The sequence below is a fragment of the Physeter macrocephalus genome, chromosome 3, assembly GCF_002837175.3.
Source record: "Physeter macrocephalus isolate SW-GA chromosome 3, ASM283717v5, whole genome shotgun sequence".
Lineage (NCBI taxonomy): Eukaryota > Metazoa > Chordata > Mammalia > Artiodactyla > Physeteridae > Physeter > Physeter macrocephalus.
In genome coordinates this window covers 19687729-19708673 of record NC_041216.1, presented here as the reverse complement: position 1 = coordinate 19708673, position 20945 = coordinate 19687729, and the positions used below count along the sequence as shown (strand labels likewise).

The 20945-nt window shown below is 53.8% G+C and overlaps 1 protein-coding gene across 3 annotated transcripts in view; it reads left to right on the top strand.

Annotated features, from left to right (window-relative positions):
* The window catches only part of PAX7 (paired box 7), a 102389-nt gene that overhangs the window by 55857 nt on the left and 25587 nt on the right, over positions 1–20945 (top strand). For all 3 annotated transcript variants that reach the window (XM_007104609.3, XM_007104607.3, XM_007104608.3), the window contains exons 5-7: positions 563–762; positions 7937–8102; positions 9257–9459. In XM_007104609.3, the coding sequence (XP_007104671.1) occupies positions 563–762; positions 7937–8102; positions 9257–9459 (569 nt within the window). The remainder of the gene's footprint in view (positions 1–562; positions 763–7936; positions 8103–9256; positions 9460–20945) is intronic.

Below are 20945 nucleotides of genomic sequence, written 5' to 3'. Positions count from 1 at the left end.
AAAAAAAAAAAGTTTTAAAAAGAAAACAAAAATTCTGTCACCCTGAAGGTTAACATTTGTTAGCCTTTTGAGTGTAGTGTTCCATAATGTATTATGCATGCTTTTTCCAATAGTGGGATTGATCTCCACACACTGGTTTCTACCTTGCCTTCCTCTTAAAGTCAAGTTTATTGAGGTGCAGTGAATATTCGGTAAAATTCTCCCACTTTTGGAGAATATAGTTCTAGGAATTTTGACAAGTGTGTTTCATCATGAAACCATCCCCTGAGTGCTATGTCATGGACATCCTTCCGTGTCAGTAGAAATAACCTAAATGCCCAACTACAGGGGTTATTTTTTTAGCGGAATGGCTGGGCCATAAGGTATTTAACCAATCCCCTAAGGTTGGGCAGAGAGGTTGCTTCCCAGCCTTCACGCTGATAACTAGTGCCGGGGGGGGGGAACATCCTTCCTGTGCTCGGGAGGGATCTGAGCCTCAGTGCCGTGGTGGCCTGAAGGTGTGCACAAAGCACCCCTCCATCTCACTGGGTCCCCCCGCTTCCTCCCTCTCACCTGGCTGTAGGCAACCGTCTGGATGAGGGCTCGGACGTGGAGTCAGAACCCGACCTCCCTCTGAAACGTAAGCAGCGCCGCAGTCGGACCACGTTCACAGCCGAGCAGCTGGAGGAGCTGGAGAAGGCCTTCGAGAGGACTCACTACCCGGACATCTACACCCGGGAGGAGCTGGCGCAGAGGACCAAGCTGACGGAGGCACGAGTGCAGGTGAGGGGGCGCCTGGGGGTTTGTGCCGTGGGTATCATCCAGAGACCAGGACTGGGAAGGTAGGAGTGGCCAGCGTCAGAGGGTTTAGTGGGCACCCGCCAGGGTGGGGATGGAGGTTCTGCAGCAAGTGATCCAGGAACCGTGTAGACAAGTGTTGCCCTGGCACTTGGTACAGAGTAAATGGGCAGCGAATGTTGACTGAGTAACTAATCCCTAGACAGTCCAGGGAAGCCCGGAGCGGCAGTGAGGACTTGGATGGCCTTCATCCTCCTGCCCACAAGAACTTCCGGGGCGGGGGGAATGGGGGGAAGGAGGGATGGAGGGAGAGACAGAAAGGGAGAGGAGAAAAGGGGGAGGGAGGGAGGAAGGAAGGACGTGGGTTCAGCCACAAGAGAGGGAGCTCAGGGAGTAGAAAAATCTCCAAATCTCTGAGGAGGGGAGGAAGTAATCGGGACAAAAATTCCAGAACAGACGTAGCTTCCTAAGATGGGTAATGAGTTTCCTGTTATGGGAAGCATGCAAGCCGACTGGGAGCATGTTCCTGGTGAGTTAGAAGCATGCGGGGGAGGGTGGGCAGACCTAGAACACGCCCTCCACACCCTCAGAGTGCGTGGCTCCTAATCAGTGGGCCTGGGGGAAGGGAGGGCATGGAAAGAGCAGAGTCTGTCTGGGGTTCAAGGCCTGCAGTGGGGTGGGGGGACTTGACTCCGCTCCCCAAGGTGAGCTGTCGGATTCCACGAGGTCTACAGTTCTCTAAGTCAGAGTCTCTAGGGGCCCGGCTGGGACGGGCCCAGGCGGGGTGGGTCGGGGAGGGTGCAGAGGAGGAAGAGGGGGGTCTGATGAACAGCTCCTGTGGGAGCCCATTCTTGGCCTGGCTTCTCCGTGAATGGGGGAGGCGGGTCTACAGACGTCCCGCCCCCAACTGCTCACTGGGGGCGCTTCTATCTTATCCAAGGGGGACCAGCCTTTGTAGGGCACCTACCTTAATGCCAGCTGCAGTGCTGGGGGCTACTCCCGCGTGACCTGGTGGAAGCGCAGACCGCCTTCTCAGGTCGGGATGGCCACTCCCCAAGCTGCAGGCACAGAAACTGAGGCTCAGAGAAGCGACATGGGGGGGGATACAGAGCTCAGCAGAGGCTGAGCTGGGCCTGGAGCTCAAGCCTGATGGATGCCAAGCCCAGGTTCTAGCCATCCAGAAGGAAGAAATGGACTCAGAGCCTGGGATTTGAAAGCAATAAAGTTCTAGAAGCAAACTGGCATTTAAGCGATCCGGGGACCAGCGTACTTTCCTCTGCCTTCCCCACCCCCATCCCGGAGTGGGGGACCCTTGGCTGCCACTGCGGGCGATCCTGAGGGGAAGGGGGCAGGAGGCAGCAGCCAGCTCATCTCAGTCCTTCCCCTCCTCTCCGGGGTGATACCCGAGCCTGCCCCCCAGCCCCCAGCCTCCCTCCCCCGCCTCTGATCCTCCTGCAGCTGTTTTCCTGGGTGCATTCCTGGGTGCTTTCTCATTCTCACGTCTGGTGGCCACGGCTGCTTCCCACCACCTGGAAGCCTGACCGCTCCTTGTAAAATTTCCTGGCTGTCAGGGCAGTGCTTTTATTGGCCCAGGGGACTCAGAAACAGGTGTCACTCAAGGTCCAAGGATGGAGGGTGGCCTGGGAACAGGGGGGGCAGCCAGAGCCCAGGCAAACTCACGGTGAGGGGACCAAGGCCACCGTCCTCCATGTGCTGACTACTCTATCAGACTCTGAGCTCCCCCAGGGTGGGGCGGGGTCTCCCCCCTCAGGCTCTGAGCTCCCCCAGGGCGGGGCGGGGTCTCCCCACAACCCTTAGCCTGAGAACTTGGCCTGATCCCAGCAGAGGAGGGATCGATACATGTTGAGTTTTTTCAAAATGAACACAGGCGGACCCAAAAATCAAGACAGGAATAACAGAATATTTGTCCCAGAGAAGGCTTGGGGGACACGGCTGCTCTGAGAGGCCCCTCGGAGTGGGGGGGAGACCAGGGCCGATAGGACAATGTCCTAAATCCCATATAAAGGTCTGCAGGGACAAAAACACAAGATTGGGAGCCACAGGCCGGGTTCCCATCGGTTTCTGCCTCTGATCAGCTGTGTCACCTTCAACAGGTCAGCTTCCTTTCCCGAGACTTAGTCTCCCATCTATAAATAAAGGGATCAAACTAAAGGAGCACTAAGGCTCCTTAAAGTTCTAGGATCCTAACTTACTGACGATCAGAGCTGTCTTGTGAGGTGATGAGATCCCTGTAACCGGAAGTGTTCAAGGAAAAGTGCAATGTCCAGTGGATCGGAGACCCTGGTGAGAGGGCTCCTGCTGTGGACAAGGGGGCAGGGACCTTGAAGCCCTCTGAGCACTGCTTTGATTTTAGGGCTGTGTACTTTTAAGGTCTTGGCGTCTGATTCTAGGAGTCTATGATTCGGGGGGTTTGCAGTCCTATGCCATCACATTTCAATGGTGCCAGGGGACGGGATACTGGAGTGGTTCAGAGTGGTCTCGGAGCCAGAGGCCCATGTGTGAATTCCAGCTCCATCACTTACTCCCTCGGCCCTCAGTTCCCTCATCTGCAAAATGGAGATGACAAAAATAGGGTCCACTTTGTTCTGAGGATTAAATGATTGCATGTAAACACACAGACACAGAGTCAGGAAGTGCTTGGCACACAGAAGTGCCCTGAGTAGGGGCCATTATTATTATTTTTTTGTTTGTTTGTTTGTTTGTTTTCGTTTTTTGTGTGTTTTTTTTTGTGGTACACAGGCCTCTCACTGCTGTGGCCTCTCCCATCGCGGAGCACAGGCTCCGGACTCGCAGGCTCAGCCGCCATGGCTCACGGGCCCAGCTGCTCCGCGGCATGTGGGATCTTCCGGGACCGGGGCACGAACCCGCGTCCCCCACATCGGCAGGCGGACTCCCAACCACTGCGCCACCAGGGAAGCCCCGGGGCATTATTATTAACCGCCCCCATTCTTAGTGGTTCCAATTCTGGCCACCCTTGAAACTCCAGGTTCATTCATCTGGCAGTCATATTGGGTACCTACTATGTGCCAGACACTGTTCTGAGCACAGGGGATTCAGCAGACAAGAAATCCCTGCTCTCATGGGGCTGATGTCCAAATAAGCAAGGAAGCAGGTAAATATAGGTCAGGCGGGGTTCTATCAGTCAAGTGTGTCACCCCCTCTGCCTCCCTTCCAGCCCTTCTCCCCAGCAGAGGGTCAGGAGCCTCCTTGTGAAGCCTGCAGGGCATTATATGGTGTTATATGGTACCCCCGATGGCTGGTGGAGACGCCCCATCTCAACCCGCAGAAAGCCCAACCACCATGAAGGGTAGGAAAGGGGCGTGAGGCAGGAGGACGCGTGCCTAGGGACCAATGACTCCTTTCCCTGGAAGAATCTTCATTTCTAAACAACTGGGGTCCCAAAGCCAACCTTGCATACATCTTCCTTGCAGGTAAACAAATCTGTTTCGTCCTGAGCTCCAAGATCCCTGAGCCTGTGTGTTTCTTCTAGAAACAGAGGCTGCAGTTCTGATAGGTCCCGAGGCCACCCCGGGTGTCTCCCACAACTGCCTATGAAAACGTCTCATCCTTCAGATGACCAGCACCAAGAGACCAGGGCTGTGTGCAACTCTTTACATATGGCCCCAATTCAGAACCCTGCCATTTGCTTGGGGGTGGGCTGGGCACATTCTGAACGGAACTCCATTTTGGAGGCGCTAGAGGGACTGGCTAAGTAATAACTTACGCCAAATCTTTTCATTACATTAGATGACATCTATGATGCATTTCTATGTGCCAGGCACGATGCTCAGCACCCTACATACATTATCTTCATCATCTTCACTGTAATCCTAGGAGGTAGGGACGATTAGTCTCTCCATTTCGTAGGTGAGAAACCTGAGATTTCACTAAGAGAAGCGACTTCCTAAAGACACACGTAATAAGCGACTGTCCTGGGACCCGAGCCCAAGTCTGTCTGTCGTGTTCTTTTCCTCGGTGCTACATTGAAAGAAGGGCCAGGTGAAATGTTCAACTCGGTAAACTGCTGCTTCCTACAGTGTCCTGCTGCCAGGGCTAGGTGCCGAGGGAAGGACCAAAAGTAAATAATAAAGTGCAGCCTCTACTTTTAAAGAACTCAACCCTGAGCAGGGATTCTGGGTGGGACACTGGGGCCACCACTGTCCCTCCTGGAGCCTCCATTTCCCCATACGTAAATAGGAAGCTGGCAGTCCATACTGGCTAAGAGCCTTTCCAGCTCAGCCATCGGAGGCTTTCCAGCAGAGTAAGAGTTGTAGATGCTGTTCTAAGTAAACACTTTGCCTGTGTTAACTCCTTTGAGGTCCAGAACCACCAAGAAGGTAGGTGGTTATTAGCAACAAAGAAAGTGAGGCCCAGAGGAATAAGGGAATTTGCCCATCTTAGCTAGGAGGGAGAAGCAGGATTCAAAGCCAGGCAGTTGGGCTCCAGAGTCCCTGCTCTTAACCATCATGTCACACTTTGTGAGGACGAAGGTGCCTGCTGTGGTGGAGGCAGCCCTGGGGAGACAGGACAGTGAGGAAGAAGCGAGGAGAGGAAAAAAAAAGCGAAAGACGTGTCCCCTCCTCCAGGAAGTCCTCCTGGATGCTGAGAGGAGTCGGAAACCCCTCCTCAGACCTCCTTATAGCACCTTGCATGCCACCTCATCTGAGCTGACTGCCCCAGAGAGCAGCTGTCCTTTGACTTATCTGTCGTGTGCCCAGGTCAAGGGCGGCTTGAGGGCTGGGACTGTGCCCTGCTCACCTTCTATCCTTACTGTCCTGCTTGACGCAGAGTGGAGTCCCAGGAACAGTTTGAGATGGGAAGGAGGGAAGTAAGGAGGGCGGGAAGGAGGAGGGAAGGGAAAGGGGGAGAACGCTTCCAACTTGGTTGAGTCCTCTTTGTTTGAGGAACAGATGACCCATGCCGAAGAAACAGCTGCATGCGGCAAAACTAGAGCACGGTGTCCCAGACTTAAGTCTTTCTCTGACCCTCTTCAGGATTTTGGCCACATTTGCACATTATCTGTATTGTCATTTACTTTTTAAAATAAAATCAGTGTATTTTAAAATAAACATGCCTATCACTCTCATAAAAAGGAAGGCGACTGGAAACACTCACACAAGGGAAAACAAGACAACATGGGAAAGTCCTGCTGGAAAACATCACCTGCCAGGGCGTCCTCTCTGTGCTTTAAACAGGGAGATTGGCAAGTGTTAGGAAGGCACGAAGGTTTCTGAGCGCCAGGCTGAGACTTTCTCTTCCACACACCCCAGGCCCAGAAAACATGGGAGTGGTTCAGGGTTATTTAACATCTGTGTCATTCGCCTTTGGGGCTGTCTCTCCACCTCGGAGTGTAGGAGCTCCACCCTTTGGGAAATGCTGATTTAAAACAAAGCTGTTCCCCACACCCTCCCTCTGAAGCAGGGAGCAGGTAACACTGCCCATTCCTCGCCAGTTTTCAGAGGCAGCCTCAGTCGGACTGGCAGGCATCCACCCCACCCAGGACGCCCCTGGGGAAGCCCTCGCTGCCTTGGGGAGGTGGGGAAAAGCCAGGACCTTCCTTTTATTTGGGAGCCAGTTTTGGATCTTGACTTGGCTGCCGTATCTCCTTTTTCTGTGAATCCTTAACGGGTAAGAGCCAGCTGCTCCGTTCATCCAGCTTGGGAAGCTGAACACCGTTTCTCCCCTCGGAGAAAGGACAACCGATACCAGGGGCCATAAACACCCCCCTATCCCTGCTGAGACTGCCCTCAGGTCAGCAGACATCGTCCAGAGGTTTGGGTATCTTAAGTGATCCATGCCAGGGGATCCATGCCTTCACCCACCCGGGGGGGGGGGACTCCCCACTGAGCCTTGTGGCCAAGCCCCAGCAAAGGCACACCAGAGCCACCTCCACCTTCCACTGTTCATTTGTTTGTTCGTTCATTCATTCATTCATTCATTGAACAAGTATTCCTATAGAGCTGTGAGCCGTGGGCCTCTGCCTGTGAGGCTTAGGGCCTGAAGGGGAAACAAAGAAACAGGTAAAGACAATAATTGTTTGTATGAGGCAGCTCACAGCTGGAGGCCTCCTGATAGAAGGGGATGGGGACCTGCCTGGACTTACTTTTGAGGCAGGGATTCCTCATTGGAGCAAGGGGGAGGCATTTCTGCTGAGCCCCGCAGGCCAAGGAGCCAGCCCTGGAAGAGTGTTTAGGTTGGGGGGAACATCATTTGCAAAGTCCAGAGGTGGAGAAGCATTCTCTCACAGCAGCCCCGTTTGGCACACTCATTCTTGTATTAATATTTCTCTGGCTTGTCCCAGGGAATTTGCTGCAAATCCAGACCAGAAGGTTCTAGGAAGTCAGACTGATTGAAATTTGAACCTCACATCTATTACAGACTAGCAGTGTGGCCTTGGGCAAGTGATTTGACCTCTTTGAGCCTCAGTTTCCCCTTCTGTAAATGGCACTAGGAGGGCAGGCCTCATGGGTCTATGTATGGACAGACGTACGAAGAGCCAGCACAGGTCTCGGAGGAAAGGGAGACTCAGAGATGTTAGGTTACCTTCCCACTGGTGCTTAATCAATCCCTGTGTCTGTGGAAGGTGGGCTTTCCTAATCAAGGGGGCCCATGCAGCAAAAGCCAAGCAGGGCCTCAGGCTCCAGACAAAGAACTAGCTTTCACATCTGAGTGTGGCAGGTGGGTCTCAATTCAGGTGGGTTCCGGATATGTGGCCTCCTCCTTGGGGGCTCCCTGGAGGAGGTGAGGAGTGAGCATGTGTACGAGCAAGGACGGTCGGTCATACATCTTTGGGGGCAGGAGCAGCTGCAGGGAAAGAGCACTGGACTGAGAGTCACTCAGACCTGGCTGTGCCTCTCCGACCCACCCTGTCACGTGGACAAGTCCCCCACTCTCTCTGGGTCTCAGTTTGCTCATCTGTAAAATGGGGATCATGATAATGACCTCCTCACTGGGCGGTCGGGAGGACAGAATGGGATTGTACCTATGAAATCACTTTGCAAACTGTTCCGAGTTGCAGGGAGGTGGGGATCTCCTCCCACGGAAGAGGATGCTGGCTGGATGGAGGGTATAGCCGTGCCTCGGCTCCCTGCCAGGAGCCAAGCTGAGGGCTCTCCATGCTCCGCTCTCCATCCCCCAGGTCTGGTTCAGTAACCGCCGTGCCCGCTGGCGTAAGCAGGCAGGAGCCAACCAGCTGGCAGCATTCAACCACCTTCTGCCAGGCGGCTTCCCGCCCACCGGCATGCCCACGCTGCCCCCCTACCAGCTGCCAGACTCCACCTACCCCACCACCACCATCTCCCAAGGTGAGTGCTTAGCCCCATCCTGGCATCTCAGCCACACCTTTTCATTCCCCTCCACCCCCACCCACTCCTTCCTTCCTTAACAAAGAAAGAATAAGAGGGTATTTGGTTTCTTTTTAATGGCTGTTTGTCTGCTTTCACGTGGACAGATTATTAAGACAAAAGAGATGGGGTCCTGCCCTTGAACTACTTGGCTCTGCATCCAGGTGAAGATAAACAAGGTCGCCTCCATGCACACGTTTAGAACAGAGCTTCTCAAACTGTAAAGTCACATGCATCTCCTGGGTCTTATTAAAATGCGGAAGAGATGATGGTGGGCAGAGAAGAGTAAACTCCCCTCCCTCCCTGGCTCCTGGCCCCCAGTCTGCCCTCCCCTTCCCGCCCTCCGCCCCCAGCACACATTAAGAATCCTGCTACTTGACTTCTGCCTCATGGAGCCCCGTGGCCTCCTCTTAAAGGACTGGCAGGCTAGAGTTCTAGAAGCTGAGGAGAGGCCTCCCTGTGATTTTTTATGAGAAATTGAACCGTTGCCAATGGTGATGGTCCCATCTGCTGGAAGGCTACGTGGAGGGGCCGTGACAGAGAGGAAGAGCAGCCCAGCAGCTAGGAACTGAACGGCAGTTCAAACTCTGACCCCCCACTCACTAGCCTTGTCACCTTGCACAAGGGCCCTGAGCCCACTGAGCCTTAGTTTCTTCATCTGTAAAATGGGGATCACTGTTGCTGCATACCCTTAGACACTATTTGTAAAAGCACCTGGTGAGTGATCGGCACTCACAAAGTGCTATCGGGACAGGCCTGGGCAGAGTGACACAGTCCTCAAGGAGACCTGACTTTCAGTCCAGATAATGTTTATTGAGCACCTACTATGTGCCAGTCACTGAGAACAAGGCCAGCACGTAGTAGGTGCCTAGAGGTGGTCTGGAATGTTGACTGGCAGTCAGTCAAGACTTGCCAGTCTGTAGTGTCCTGCCCAGAAGCCAGTCGTCCCATCCCAAGTAGCAAGAGAAGGTGGTCCCCTCCCCGCTCCATCCGATGGACGGAGGCTGGGAGAAGGAGGAGGCTCAGGTCTTGCCTTCCAAACAGGAAGCACTTGCCTTCCCTCGCCCTCTGGGGTGAGGCCACTTGCTCAGGCCCTCTCCTGGGTCTCTCCACAGATGGGGGCAGCACGGTGCACCGGCCCCAGCCCCTCCCACCGTCCACCATGCACCAGGGGGGCCTGGCTGCGGCCGCTGCAGCCGCGGACACCAGCTCTGCTTACGGAGCTCGCCACAGCTTCACCAGCTACTCCGAGAGCTTCATGAACCCGGCAGCGCCCTCCAACCACATGAACCCTGTCAGCAACGGCCTGTCTCCTCAGGTAGGTGTCCCCGCCCCCCGCCCAGGGTCCCATCACCAGATGATCGCCAGCCCAGCCAGCGAGGGCTCTGGGGGACACAGGCTGACTCTCCCTTGGGGAAGAATGGCTGTTGGACACCTTGAGAGAGTTTAAGTGGGAGGCGGGGATGCTCCTTCCACCTTCACTTGTCACTATTCTGTGACCCTTCACCCTGGGTTTATCTTCTTCAAGCCACAGACCTGGGTGACCCAGGGGGCAGATGCAGAGAAGAGGTTTCCGTCACAGGTTTCCATATTTCTCACCACCCAGAGCTTATTAAACTGGCCCATCGCCCCCCTCATGGCTGTTCAGTCCATAAAAGTCAGGCATCTTCAGCGCCTTGATGGAAGCCTTGCACCATTTCCTATGGGATGCTGACTGGTTGGGGCTTTGTTCTAGAATCGGGAGTCTTTCCTGGATTCCATCCTGGGCTCCATCTCCCACCTTGGTCACTAGGAGTGACCAATGAGTGAAAGGAAGGACCACGTACTACTGGTGGAGAGAACTGTGGCAATGGGTGGGGAGGGTAGGGATGGTTCTAGCCCGGAACTCTACTCTCACTGGGTCTTGGAACTGTTTACTCACATGTGATTGGTTGCTGGTTAAGCCACTCATTGCCTGTTGGTGCTATTAGAAGTGGTGGGACCATCTTTAGATGAAGCCAGAAAGACAAGGCTGAGGCTGATGTGGTTATTGGTGGGTTTGGGGAACAGGACTCAGTGATGCTTGAAATCCTAGTAAACTGGAAGAACTGCTGAGCTTATTTTTGTCGCTATAACAGGCTCTCAAATATCCGTGGGGGAAAGAATTGAATCCAAGTCTCATTTTACCTTGCCTCCCATTTTCTGAGACACCTCTGTCATGTCTGTGGTGAGAACACATGGGATGCAAACTTATCTGAACAGCTGTAACGTGGTAGAAGAGGTGAGGCTTGGAGGGGGTTTAAATCCCAGCTCCACCGCTCAGGGTGTTAGGCTAGTAAGCATCTCTGAGCCTTAGTTTATCCCCCATGCAACAAAAGAGTAATTAAACAGAGAGCTGCTAACCTCCTAAGAGGGGTGTTCTCTGCATTCAATGTGCTAACAGGTCAAAGCACTTAGCACAGAGCCTGGCACAGAATAGGGGCCAAAAAACATTAGCTCTCTCCCCCACCCCCGCCATTGCCAGGACAATATAGGTAGTATGAGAAATGTGTTACCTGAAGAAAAGGACCAAAGAGAAGGTCGGCTACATCCCCCCAGGCCCCTTCCACCCAGCTACCTGTTTTTGTAAGTAAAGTTTTATTGGAACACAGCCACGTCCGTTCATTTACGTATTTATTTATGGCTGCCTTTGTGCTACAACAGCAGAGTTGAGTAGTTTCAAAAGAGATCACACGGCCTGTAAAGCCTGAAACATTTACTATCTGGACCTTATAGAAAAAACTGGCCACCGGTGGTCTAAAGTATTCCCCCAAATGTTAATTTTCTGCATGTTTGGGGGTCATTCCTGTTTGCCTCAATTAATGTGTGTCGTTGAGAACTAATTGCATTTCAGTTCCATCATTTACTTACGGGTAAGATCCCTTTCCCGCTCTACACCTCAGTTTTCTCATCCGTGAAATGGGATGATGTTAGCCCCCACCTCATAGGGTTGCTGAGGATTGAATGAGAGGACCTAGGTAAAGCACTCAGGCCAGGTCCAGTGCAGAGCTGAATGCCCAGTGAATGGAAGCAGCTGAAGGCAGAGCTCCCAGCGGTAAAGCAGCAAGTCCTCGTGGGCCCCACATTGTGAGGGTGATGCAGCCTGTAGACCAGAATGATTTCCGGTAGAACCTAATTGGCCTCTTTGGGCTTCAAGGCCACCACCTCCCTCTCATTAGTGCCGAGGACTAACTGGCCAAGCTAACCTTCCAGGGCCAGGGTTAGACATGACAGGATCCAGGGCTGGCTGGGTAAGGATGGCTGCAGAGACCCACAGTGTCCACACTCGAGAATGTGGTCCAGGCCTGGCCTTAAGGTACAAAACAAATTGGAGGAAATCTGAAGAGGGGTGTTGAGATCAAGTGGGCCCTCCAGCTCACTTTACAGATGGAGGGCTAGGACACGATGGCTGGGCCAGGCCTGAGCGTCCAGGGCACCTGGCTCCCTGACCACTGCTCTTTCGTGTCCACCCATCTCCATGTGGGCTGAGGTTTAGCCCCAGAGCAGCATTTCTGTCACAAGACAGAGGAGAAACTAGCAAATTAAGGGGCCCCTGGCTTCTGGAGCATGGTTCAGCAATGGTATTAAAGAGAGGATGTTCCACGCACTGTCTGAGCCCAGAATTGAACCTCAGGGAGGGAAGGAGAAGCAGAAAGAGAGCCTGACCCACTACCGTGAGCAGCCAGACCAAACCCGACCTTTTCCCCACTTGAGTTGGACCCTCACCCCTCCTCTGAGAGACCCTCAAGGCTCCCATGCCATTCCTCAGGGCAGAGAGGCTGTGCGGGGCGTGACGGATTGAGTGAACTTCGGAGACCCCGTTGGGAGGTTCCCACCAAAGGTGTGAAGACAGATGGAGGGTCTGACAGGGGCCGAGGGGACCAGGAGGTGCACAGCTGCTGGAGGGCAGGGAGAGGGCTGCGTGCAGGGCGGACACGAGGGCAGGGTCAGGCTGTGTGTGTGAACCTCCGGGTTAGGCTACAAACACTTCCTGAAGGAAGGGGGCAGCGAGGGGCTGTTTAGGGTCTTATACGGAAGCCCCTGGCATTTCTGAGCTCTGATTCCCTGTACTCCCTGCCCCATCTGCCAGGCCAGTTACACATGGTCAGCAGTCTCTGCGGTCTTGGGGGTCGTGCGGGTTCTCCACCAAGAGAGGTTCATTACCATGCCTGTCTTCCCAGCAGGAGGGGTTTCTCCATAGCTCACCTGGGCAACAGGGGGAGGATGGGCCCCACCTGGGCTGCGGGGCCAGCATACCCCTCCCGCATCCAGGATCGCAGGTCCACGGTCGCCCAGATAGCCTCGGCCCTTGTTCTCAGAGAAGCCCAAGGGGATGCAGTCGGGGACCCAGCTGGGGCTCTCCTGAGTACCTGCTTGTCACACCGACCGGCTTGCCGCTGCCTGGAGAGGACCTGCCTCCTCCCCGCGGGTTGACCCGGGTCCTGGCCTCAGACCCAGCCTGGGAAGTGGGTGCTTCCAAGCCTCAGAGCCTCCATGGAGAGTCTGCCCAGCAGAATCTCACAGAAAAGCCGTTTACTCATCTCAGCTCTGGGCCTGTCCTCTGGCTCTAATATAACACATAGTTACGGAGTGCCGGCTATGGGCCGGGCACTGTTCTCGGCACTTGGGATAAATCAGTGAACACAGGGATGAAGGTCCCTGCTCTAGTGGAGCTGGCAGTGTAACAGGACAGACAGACAATAAACATAATAAAACAGCAAGGCATGCAACATGTTTAATAGCAACGTGGATGAGGACAGCTAAACTTCCTGAGCCTCTGTGATGTTCTGACCCCATTCTCAGTGTTTCCTACATACTAAGCTACTTGAGCGTCAAAGCCTGGGTTCACCCTTCGTTTCCAGAACCTGAGATTTTACCCACTCACACTGCCCTCCTGCCTCTCAGAAACGGCCACATGTGCTCTCGTTTTGAGAGACTGGCTGGCGGCGAGGAGAAATCATCTCGGAAGCCAGTCCCTCCTGCTCAATGGAAGGGAAAGCTCCGTCAGCCCATGTCACGGATGAGAACACTGAGGCCTCACTCAGGTTAGGGGCCAACAGGCAGAGAGCTGAGTCATATGAGAGGCTTAGATGACCTTGAGGCTTGGTTACCTCGGGGCCCAGGCCCTCACCCACCCCCAGAACCCAGCCTGGTAGGATTAGGGACTCAGCACGTGGACGGCCCCGGCTTCGCTTGGAAACAACTCTTAGAAACCAGCTCCGGACAGCTTAGGACAAAAGGACCCTTTTGTGACATCACTTCGAGCGATCTGATTCCTGCAGGTGGATCAGTTCCTACCAGCCCACGTGTAGGAATCACGAGCAGGGCACAATTTTAAGGGCGGTGGGCAGAGATAGAAAGGGGACACTCAGGTCCTTAGAGATTCCCCGGTCTGATGGGGGAGACACAGCCCCCAACCTGAGGAGCTCTCAGTCTGAGAGGAGGGACACGCCTCTGTCCTCAGGAACCCACAGTCTGATGGAAGAGAAACCCCTTGTCCTTAGACGGCCCAGTCTGATGGTGGAAGCACAGCCCTGTCTTGGAGAGTTCCCAATGGGATGGGGGAGACAGGCCACGGAGGCCATTCGTAGCTGCAGCACTGACCAGTCAAAGCTCCCAAGCAAAGCACCAGGAGCAAGGTTCTGCTGTTTCCAGGGTCATTTGAGCTGAAGGCCACAGGCAGGCTGCCCTGTGCCGGGGTCTTCTACGGGGCCTGTGCAGATGTGTTCCCAGGGGCAGCCTGAAGCTGGAGCTGCCTTCTCCCCCAGGCTTTCTTAGCTGCGGACTGTCAGAGTTGGCAGTGGAAACTGAGGCCCAGGGAGGGGGAGAAAATTTCCCAGATCCCACTGTCAGGTTAGCAGCTGAGCTGGGACCCGCACCCAGGGCTCCAGACACCTCACCCACAGCTCCTGCCGCTGCTTCATGGGAAGGGGGCATTCCTCTCCTGCCACCACCCCTCCTCTGGCTTCTTCGTGTTGTCCCTTGTGCATTGTCCCCCTTGTTCCTCTCTGGCGTTTAACGTGGAGGAACCTGTAAAGGGATTTACATATTTACAATTTCCCCCATGTGGAGTTAATGAAAGATATTCTCTAAGTGTGAAGTTAATCACACGGCCGTGATCACAGTACACCAAGCCTCATCGTCCCTTCCTTCCTATAACAGTTACAGTGACGGCTTACGTAGAATGAACGCTTGCCATGGGCCCGCCATGAATGGGCTGTTATACCAGCTTTCGCTCAGCCAATCTTGGCGGTCACCTTGTGACCTTGGTTTACAGATGAGGAAATGGATTTGTCCAGGGTCATCCATCCAGCCGCCCATCTAACAAATATTAATTAAGCCCTACCGCATGCCAGGCCCCGTGGTAGGTTCTGGAAGGTGGCAAAGCTAGGATTCAGATGCTCTGGCTCCAGAGCCCACCATTGCTGTTCTCTTGTGTCTGCCCCGTAAGATTGGCCCTGTGGTCCATATGCGGAAACTGAGGTCTGAGGTCACAGTGGCAGTTAATGGCATGGTCAGGTTCATGGTCTACACCTTTAAAAGTCAAGCTTCCCCTTCCTCCCTAGATCAATAGGAATCAAGCTCAGGGCTTTTCAATTGTTTATGAATGGGGTCTCCAGAATGCCTCTCCATGGTAGAGTCCCACCACTGCCCTCCTGGCATCCTTTGAGGCCTCCAGGGGAGCCAATCCAGCAAGGAAAGACACTCCATCAGCTGATCCCCTAGGGGATGCCACATCCCCTGTCAGCACTTTGCTTCTGTGAAGTTACTCTGGCCCCACAGAACTTGGGAAGAGAGGCCCAGAGAGGTTAAGTAACTTGCTGAAGGCCACAGAGCAGGTGAGGGGTGGCGATGCAATTCTAAGGCAGATGTGCCTGCCCCACGCACCTCACCTTCTCATCACCCTCAGCGGGATAAGATGGAGAAACCCCTCGCGCTGGGGAACCGAGCCAGGGCCCTTCACACGGCGGCCACTGGAAACTCCCTTTGCCTTTTTCTCCCCTCACTTTCTCTGTGTGTTTTTTTCCCCTTTATTGGCGACACTGCGTTTATAATAAGCATTTAAAATGAGTCTTGCTGGACCAGGGACAGGGAAGGAGGAGGGCGTAAGAGATTTGTCGGCAAGAAGACGGGGAGGGGCATCGTGGGGTGTTAAATAGCCCAGAATTTTTAAAAAACTGATGCAAATCACTGGTAGGAGAGAAAATTATGTGCAATTACGTCCTGATATTGGAAGGTTTTGCCTAGCCCAGGCAACAAGATCTCATTAACAAGCAGAAAATAAGATTGAAATGGTGTGTAAAAGAGCTGAAAAATGAATTTGAATGCTGCGTTTGTCCACAATTACCCCCTCCTTCACACATATTTTATTGCAATTTTTTTTATTATTCTTAATCTCTCCATTCCTCAAAGCAGATTGGGGACATCCTGGCATTACTGGGGCGTCGGGAGGAGGTGTGGAGGATTTCCTGCTCCCCTGAAAGGAGACCCTTCTCTCGCACATTTTCCAAGGTTGGGTTTTGGAAGGATCAGAATTCATTTCTCCGGCTTAGCGGGTTGTAGGAACATGAGGCTTTAACCCCAGCCGAATGAGCGTGCCTCTGGGCCCCGCCCAGCCCTTCCTTTTCCTCCCTTCCCAGCGGCCCCTTTGCCTCCAGCTTCCTTCCCTTCGCCTTCTCAGGGTCTCTTCCAGGCTCGACCTTTCCCGGGAAGTCTCTCCTGGGAAGCCTGGGGCAAGAGAAACTGCCTGGCCTCTGCCAACAAGCAGCCCTGAGTTGGAGTTCTGGTTCTGCCACTATCTAAGATGCTGTGTGGCCCTGGGGCAGCTTGCCTAACCTCTCTGGGCTTCCTTTTCCTCATCTGTAAAAGGGAGTGATAATCCCTACCTCTCAGGGGGTGCTGTGAGGACTAAGGGAGATTTGAGTACAGCGCCTGGCACATAGTAGGTGCTTAATAAATTCTCCACCCACCTCCCCCGTCTGTACCCTGGCCTCCCAACTCTGTTTTACTGCCACCTCATTTCTTCTATCTCTTTCCCCCTATCTTTCCCACCTGGAAAATGCCTGAGTTGGTTTCCAGGCTTGGGAAGAGAGGATGACAGGGTGCAGGTAGCACCCCTCTCTGCAGAAAGCACAGGAAAGGCCATCTTCCTCCCTCCGCCCTCAGGTCCCGGGGAAAGATGAGCTGGGATGGAAGGAGTGACTGGCTGCAGTTGGAAGGACAGGCTCTGACGCTGGTTTTTCCCAGGATTAGGGGAAAGCTAACTGAATCACCTCACCCACCTACCCATTGCTCATGGTGACCAGTGGTGATGGTGTGGGGTCAGGGGTCAGCTTGTGGAAAGGACCAAGAACGTGTGGCCAGATTTTCTTGGACTTGAAGCCAAATGCCCTTTGGCAGTATCTGCCCTCCCTGACTGGCTTTCACTGCACCAGTAACAGCCCAGCTCCCAGACCTCCCCCACATCAGCCAGCCACATCTGCCAGCCTGAGTCACAGCCCTGATCAGGGTACCAATTGGAGGTCGTGAGGAGCGTCCACTTACCTCATCAGGCCTCCGCACCCCCCCAGTGCCCCTCCCCCATAACTCCCCGCCAGGCCCACCCCAGGACGAGGATGAGCTATAGGCTCAGAGAATCAGCCGTGGGGTCCCAGGCCTCCTCAGTCCTTCCAGCCCCTGGGCGGACAGACCTGCCAAGAGCCTGCTCTCATATCCAGCTCTGCCTTTGTCCATGGTTAACCTGCCTCAGTGGGAAAAGCTGAGTTATTTCCCCGCTGGCGGCTGGCCAAACAAAGTCACCTGCTCACATCAATCAGAGGCCCAGCTCCAGCCCACAGGGAGAGGCCTGGGCAGAGCCTCATCTCCTGCGAAAACAGACTCGTGTTTATGTCTCTGCCTTTCTCACTCCTTTTTCCTGGGTGGAGGGGACTGAGGGGGTGGTGGCCAGAAAGATGAGACCGGGATCAGGAACTTTCCAGAATACTGGTGATGGAGGCGGGTCATGCTTATGGGCAGGCCCTGCTAGGAATTGGGGGGCCTGGCTTACTGCCTGGCTTCTGGGTGACTTTAGGGTCTTTTTTTTTTTTTTTTTTAGATTTTTTTGATGTGGACCATTTTTAAAGTCTTTATTGAATTTATTTCAGTATTGCTTCTGCTTTTTATGTTTTGGTTTTTTGGCCCCAAGGCACGTGGGGTCTTAGCTCCCCAACCAGGGATCGAACCTGCACCCCCTGCACTGGAAGGAGAAGTCTTAACTACTGGACAGCCAGGGAAGTCCCCAACTTTGGGGTCATTTTACCATTGAGGGCAACCCTGGCTTTTTCTCCTTAGAGGACTGAGTGGGATTCTGGGAAGATGGCATTTTGAGCCCATCTCCCTGAGTCTGGACGAGGGCTGTGGATTGAGGGCTGCCCTCAAGGGATGCTCTGGGCCTCTTTTTTGTCCACTACTGATACATCTATAGCAATCAAGACCCTATACCTTGAGAAGATGTGGGCAGGAGCTGTCCTCTGCCCCTCCCCATGAGCAGAGTAAGGCCTGGCATAAACAAGTGGGAAAGAGGAGACCTAGATGTTTCCACGCACCACTTGATGTCAGGGACCAAGGTCTTCAGTAGGACCACGGGCGAGGCAGTGGTACTGTGTGCGTGGTGATTCATTCTAGTGACACACAGAACTCAGTGTCTGGCCCATAGTAGGCCTCCAGCAAGTGTTGGTGAACCCCCGGGAGTATAGCAGGCTTGACCACACACAGCTGTGGTCCGCACCCAAGAGATTTTTGAGGCAGCTGATCAGTTAGTTTGAATGTTAGTATGTTCAATTGCCTTCAGATTCATTTGTCTAGCTCCTGTTACTAACACAATGTATAGGGAGGCGCAAAAAAAGAAATAACACATGGCTGTCTCTGCTCTTACCAAGTATGTTTTAGGGGAGACAGTACTACCCCCGCTCACCACCAAAGAGCAATGAGAGGATCAGTTATTGACAGCAGAGGGATTTCTGGTCAGACAGGATAGGAAGAGCAGAGGGGTTTGGAAAAGGGAGGGCATTGTCAAAGAAGGCTTCCTGGAGGAGGAGTCTCAAAGGGCAAGGTAGCATTTGCTCAGTGGAAAATAAGGGAAGGGGTAAGAGGTTGGTGCGGACTGGACAGCAGCAAATAATATGGCAAATGCTAAAACAGTGTCTAATTCAGATACATCATGGGCTGAGTGAAATGATCATACAGACCAGGTTTTGGATCCCAGGTCTTCTATACTTACTTGCTACGTGACCACAGGCAAGTTACATGAGCTCTCTGAGCCTCAGTTTCCTCATCTGGAAGATGGGGCCAATACTGGTCACCCTGTAGGATTTTGAGAAATAAATGAGACTATTCATGTGAAATACCTAAAACTATGCCTGGCATAGAGGAAGAGATTAATAAGTGACAGTTTTTCCCTCTTTGCTTCTCCCTGCCCTAATTAGAAATTGGGGGTGAGGGGAGAGAGGAGAGATGGATTGGGAGTTTGGGATTAGCAGATACAAACTATTATATATAGGATGGATAAACAACACGGTCCTACTGTAGAGCACAGGGAACTACATTATATCCTGTAATAAACCATAATGGAAAAGGGAAAAATTGAATGAGCCATTCTTTTTGGGACCGGAGGTCCGGCCAGCCCAGGCCAGGCCTGGTCACTGGCTGGAAAGTCAGGCGATCTGAGTTCCCTCCAGACTTTGCTTCTAACGCACTGTGCGACCTTGGTAGATGCCTCTCCACTCTGGGCCTCAGTTTCCCTATCGGTGCAATGAACGTGAGAGACCAACTTCTAGTCAGGAACCTTCCTGCTTAGAGTCCATGCTTCCCGTGGGTTCTTTGTATGAGCACATGAGTCACAGCCTCTAGGTCTCTGGGTGAGGGCCAGCCTTCCTCTCCACCCTCCTGGGGCCCCAGCCTGGGCCTGGTGAGCTTCCCAACAGGCTGGGGGTTTAGCCAAGCAGACTGCCTGGCTTGGTGGGAAAGAATGCAAATAGCGGATTTGTCCTTCTTTCTGATTAGCGCGGGGCTGGGGGCTCTGAACGAGACAGTCCGGCAGATAGAGGGGAAGAAAACGAGAGAGATTAGCATTTAATACAGCAGGCTGACTCAGAACTGCTCAGGTCCGTCCCTGGGGTCCCCAGCAGGAGGGAGGCCTCTGGGATGGCAGGGCAGCCGGACCTGGGAGGCCAGGCATGTACCCAGATAGGAGAGGCAGGGGTGACTTTGAGGGTCCCCAGAGGGCCATACTCTCCCCTGCCTCCAAGCCTGTGTACCTGCTGCTCTCTCTGCCTGGGTCTCCTCCACCATCCTGTCATCATCTCAGACTCACTCTTACTTACTTTTAAAGACTTGGTCCCTTCCAGGAAGCCTTCCTGCACCCCCTTATGCTGGGTTAGTTGTGCTTTCCCTGTGCATTTATCACATTTTATCAGTATATTAAAAGTACCCGTATTGCTAGACAAGTATTAACTAATAATAATAATGGTTCAATTTTTTGAGCCCTTATACCACAGGCCAGCTGCTGTGCTAAGCCCATTATATGGATTATTCCATTTCATCTTCATAACATCTCCTTTGGAAGGGGAGGGCCTGGAATTATTTCTGCCTTACAAATGAGGTGGTGGACAGTGGCAGCACGCAGTTTAAACAATTTGTCCAAAAGGTCAGGAACCAACAAGTGTCAGGGCCTGGACTTGAACTCAGACTGCCTGACCCCAGTGACCATGCTCTTAGCCAGTACATGTCACAAAAATGGCCTGTTTCCCACTCGCTGGTGAGATCTTTGAGGGCCCCAGACTCTTTGATCTCGGCTCTTCCCAGTTCCCTAAGAGGCAGGAGAGGAGAGGCGTCAGGATACCAGCTCTGGAATCCCTGGGCCTGTGCCCGGTCCCCAGGACCGTCACTTCCTAGCCGGGTGCTTCCAAACAGGTTCTTCTCTGCCTCAGCTTCCCCCTCTGTAAAGTGGGGCTAATAAATAGTTCCCATCTCGTAGAACCAGTCTGAGGAGTAAGCGTGCCCATAGATGCAGAAAAGGTTGGCATCTGGCGCAATGCCGGGTAGCTGTTTGCAGATGGGGGCTCCCAAGGCCACACAGTGAGCTGGTGCAGGGCCAGGCCCCCAACTAATTCTTCTCAGCACCTTTGATTTCCCCTGCTCCTTCCTGCCTCCCTGTCTACCCTCCTGCCCTGCCCCAGCCTCAGCCCCGGGGCTCCCCGCTCTCTCCAGACCCTCCCACCAGTCCCTTCTCTCTGCTGGCCCTAGCCCCAGCTGGGAACATTTCTCCAACACCTTCAAGGGCTTGGGACAGGTATTTCGAGCTGCCCCTGGGAGTTCTGCTGTGGGGTTGGGGCTGATGGGGAGGAAACAGGCAGGGGAGGCTCCTCTCCGGGGGCTTCTGGGAGTATCCGAGACCTGGGCTAGTGTCCCCCAGGCATCGCGAGCGACCTTTGGAAGGTCAGGCCTGAGTGCCACCCCAGCTCCTGTGGCCAGTCACCACCACTCTCTGCTTCCCTTTCCTTCTCAGTGACGAGGGCCAGCACTTTCTTTGGAGGGAGGACAGTCTCCACCCCGAGCCCTGCGCAGCCAGACTGCCCTCCCCCGACCTCCTCCAGCCAGTCTCCTCTCCGTGTGCCCTCCCTCAGCCCAGAACTTTCTCTTGGGCCCAGCTGATGGGAAATTAACCGCTGCTTTCTTTTCTGCACTGATTTTCTTCTGCTTCCTTGTTCTCTCCTTTCCCCGTTTCCTCCCCCCAGTCCCCAGCTCTCC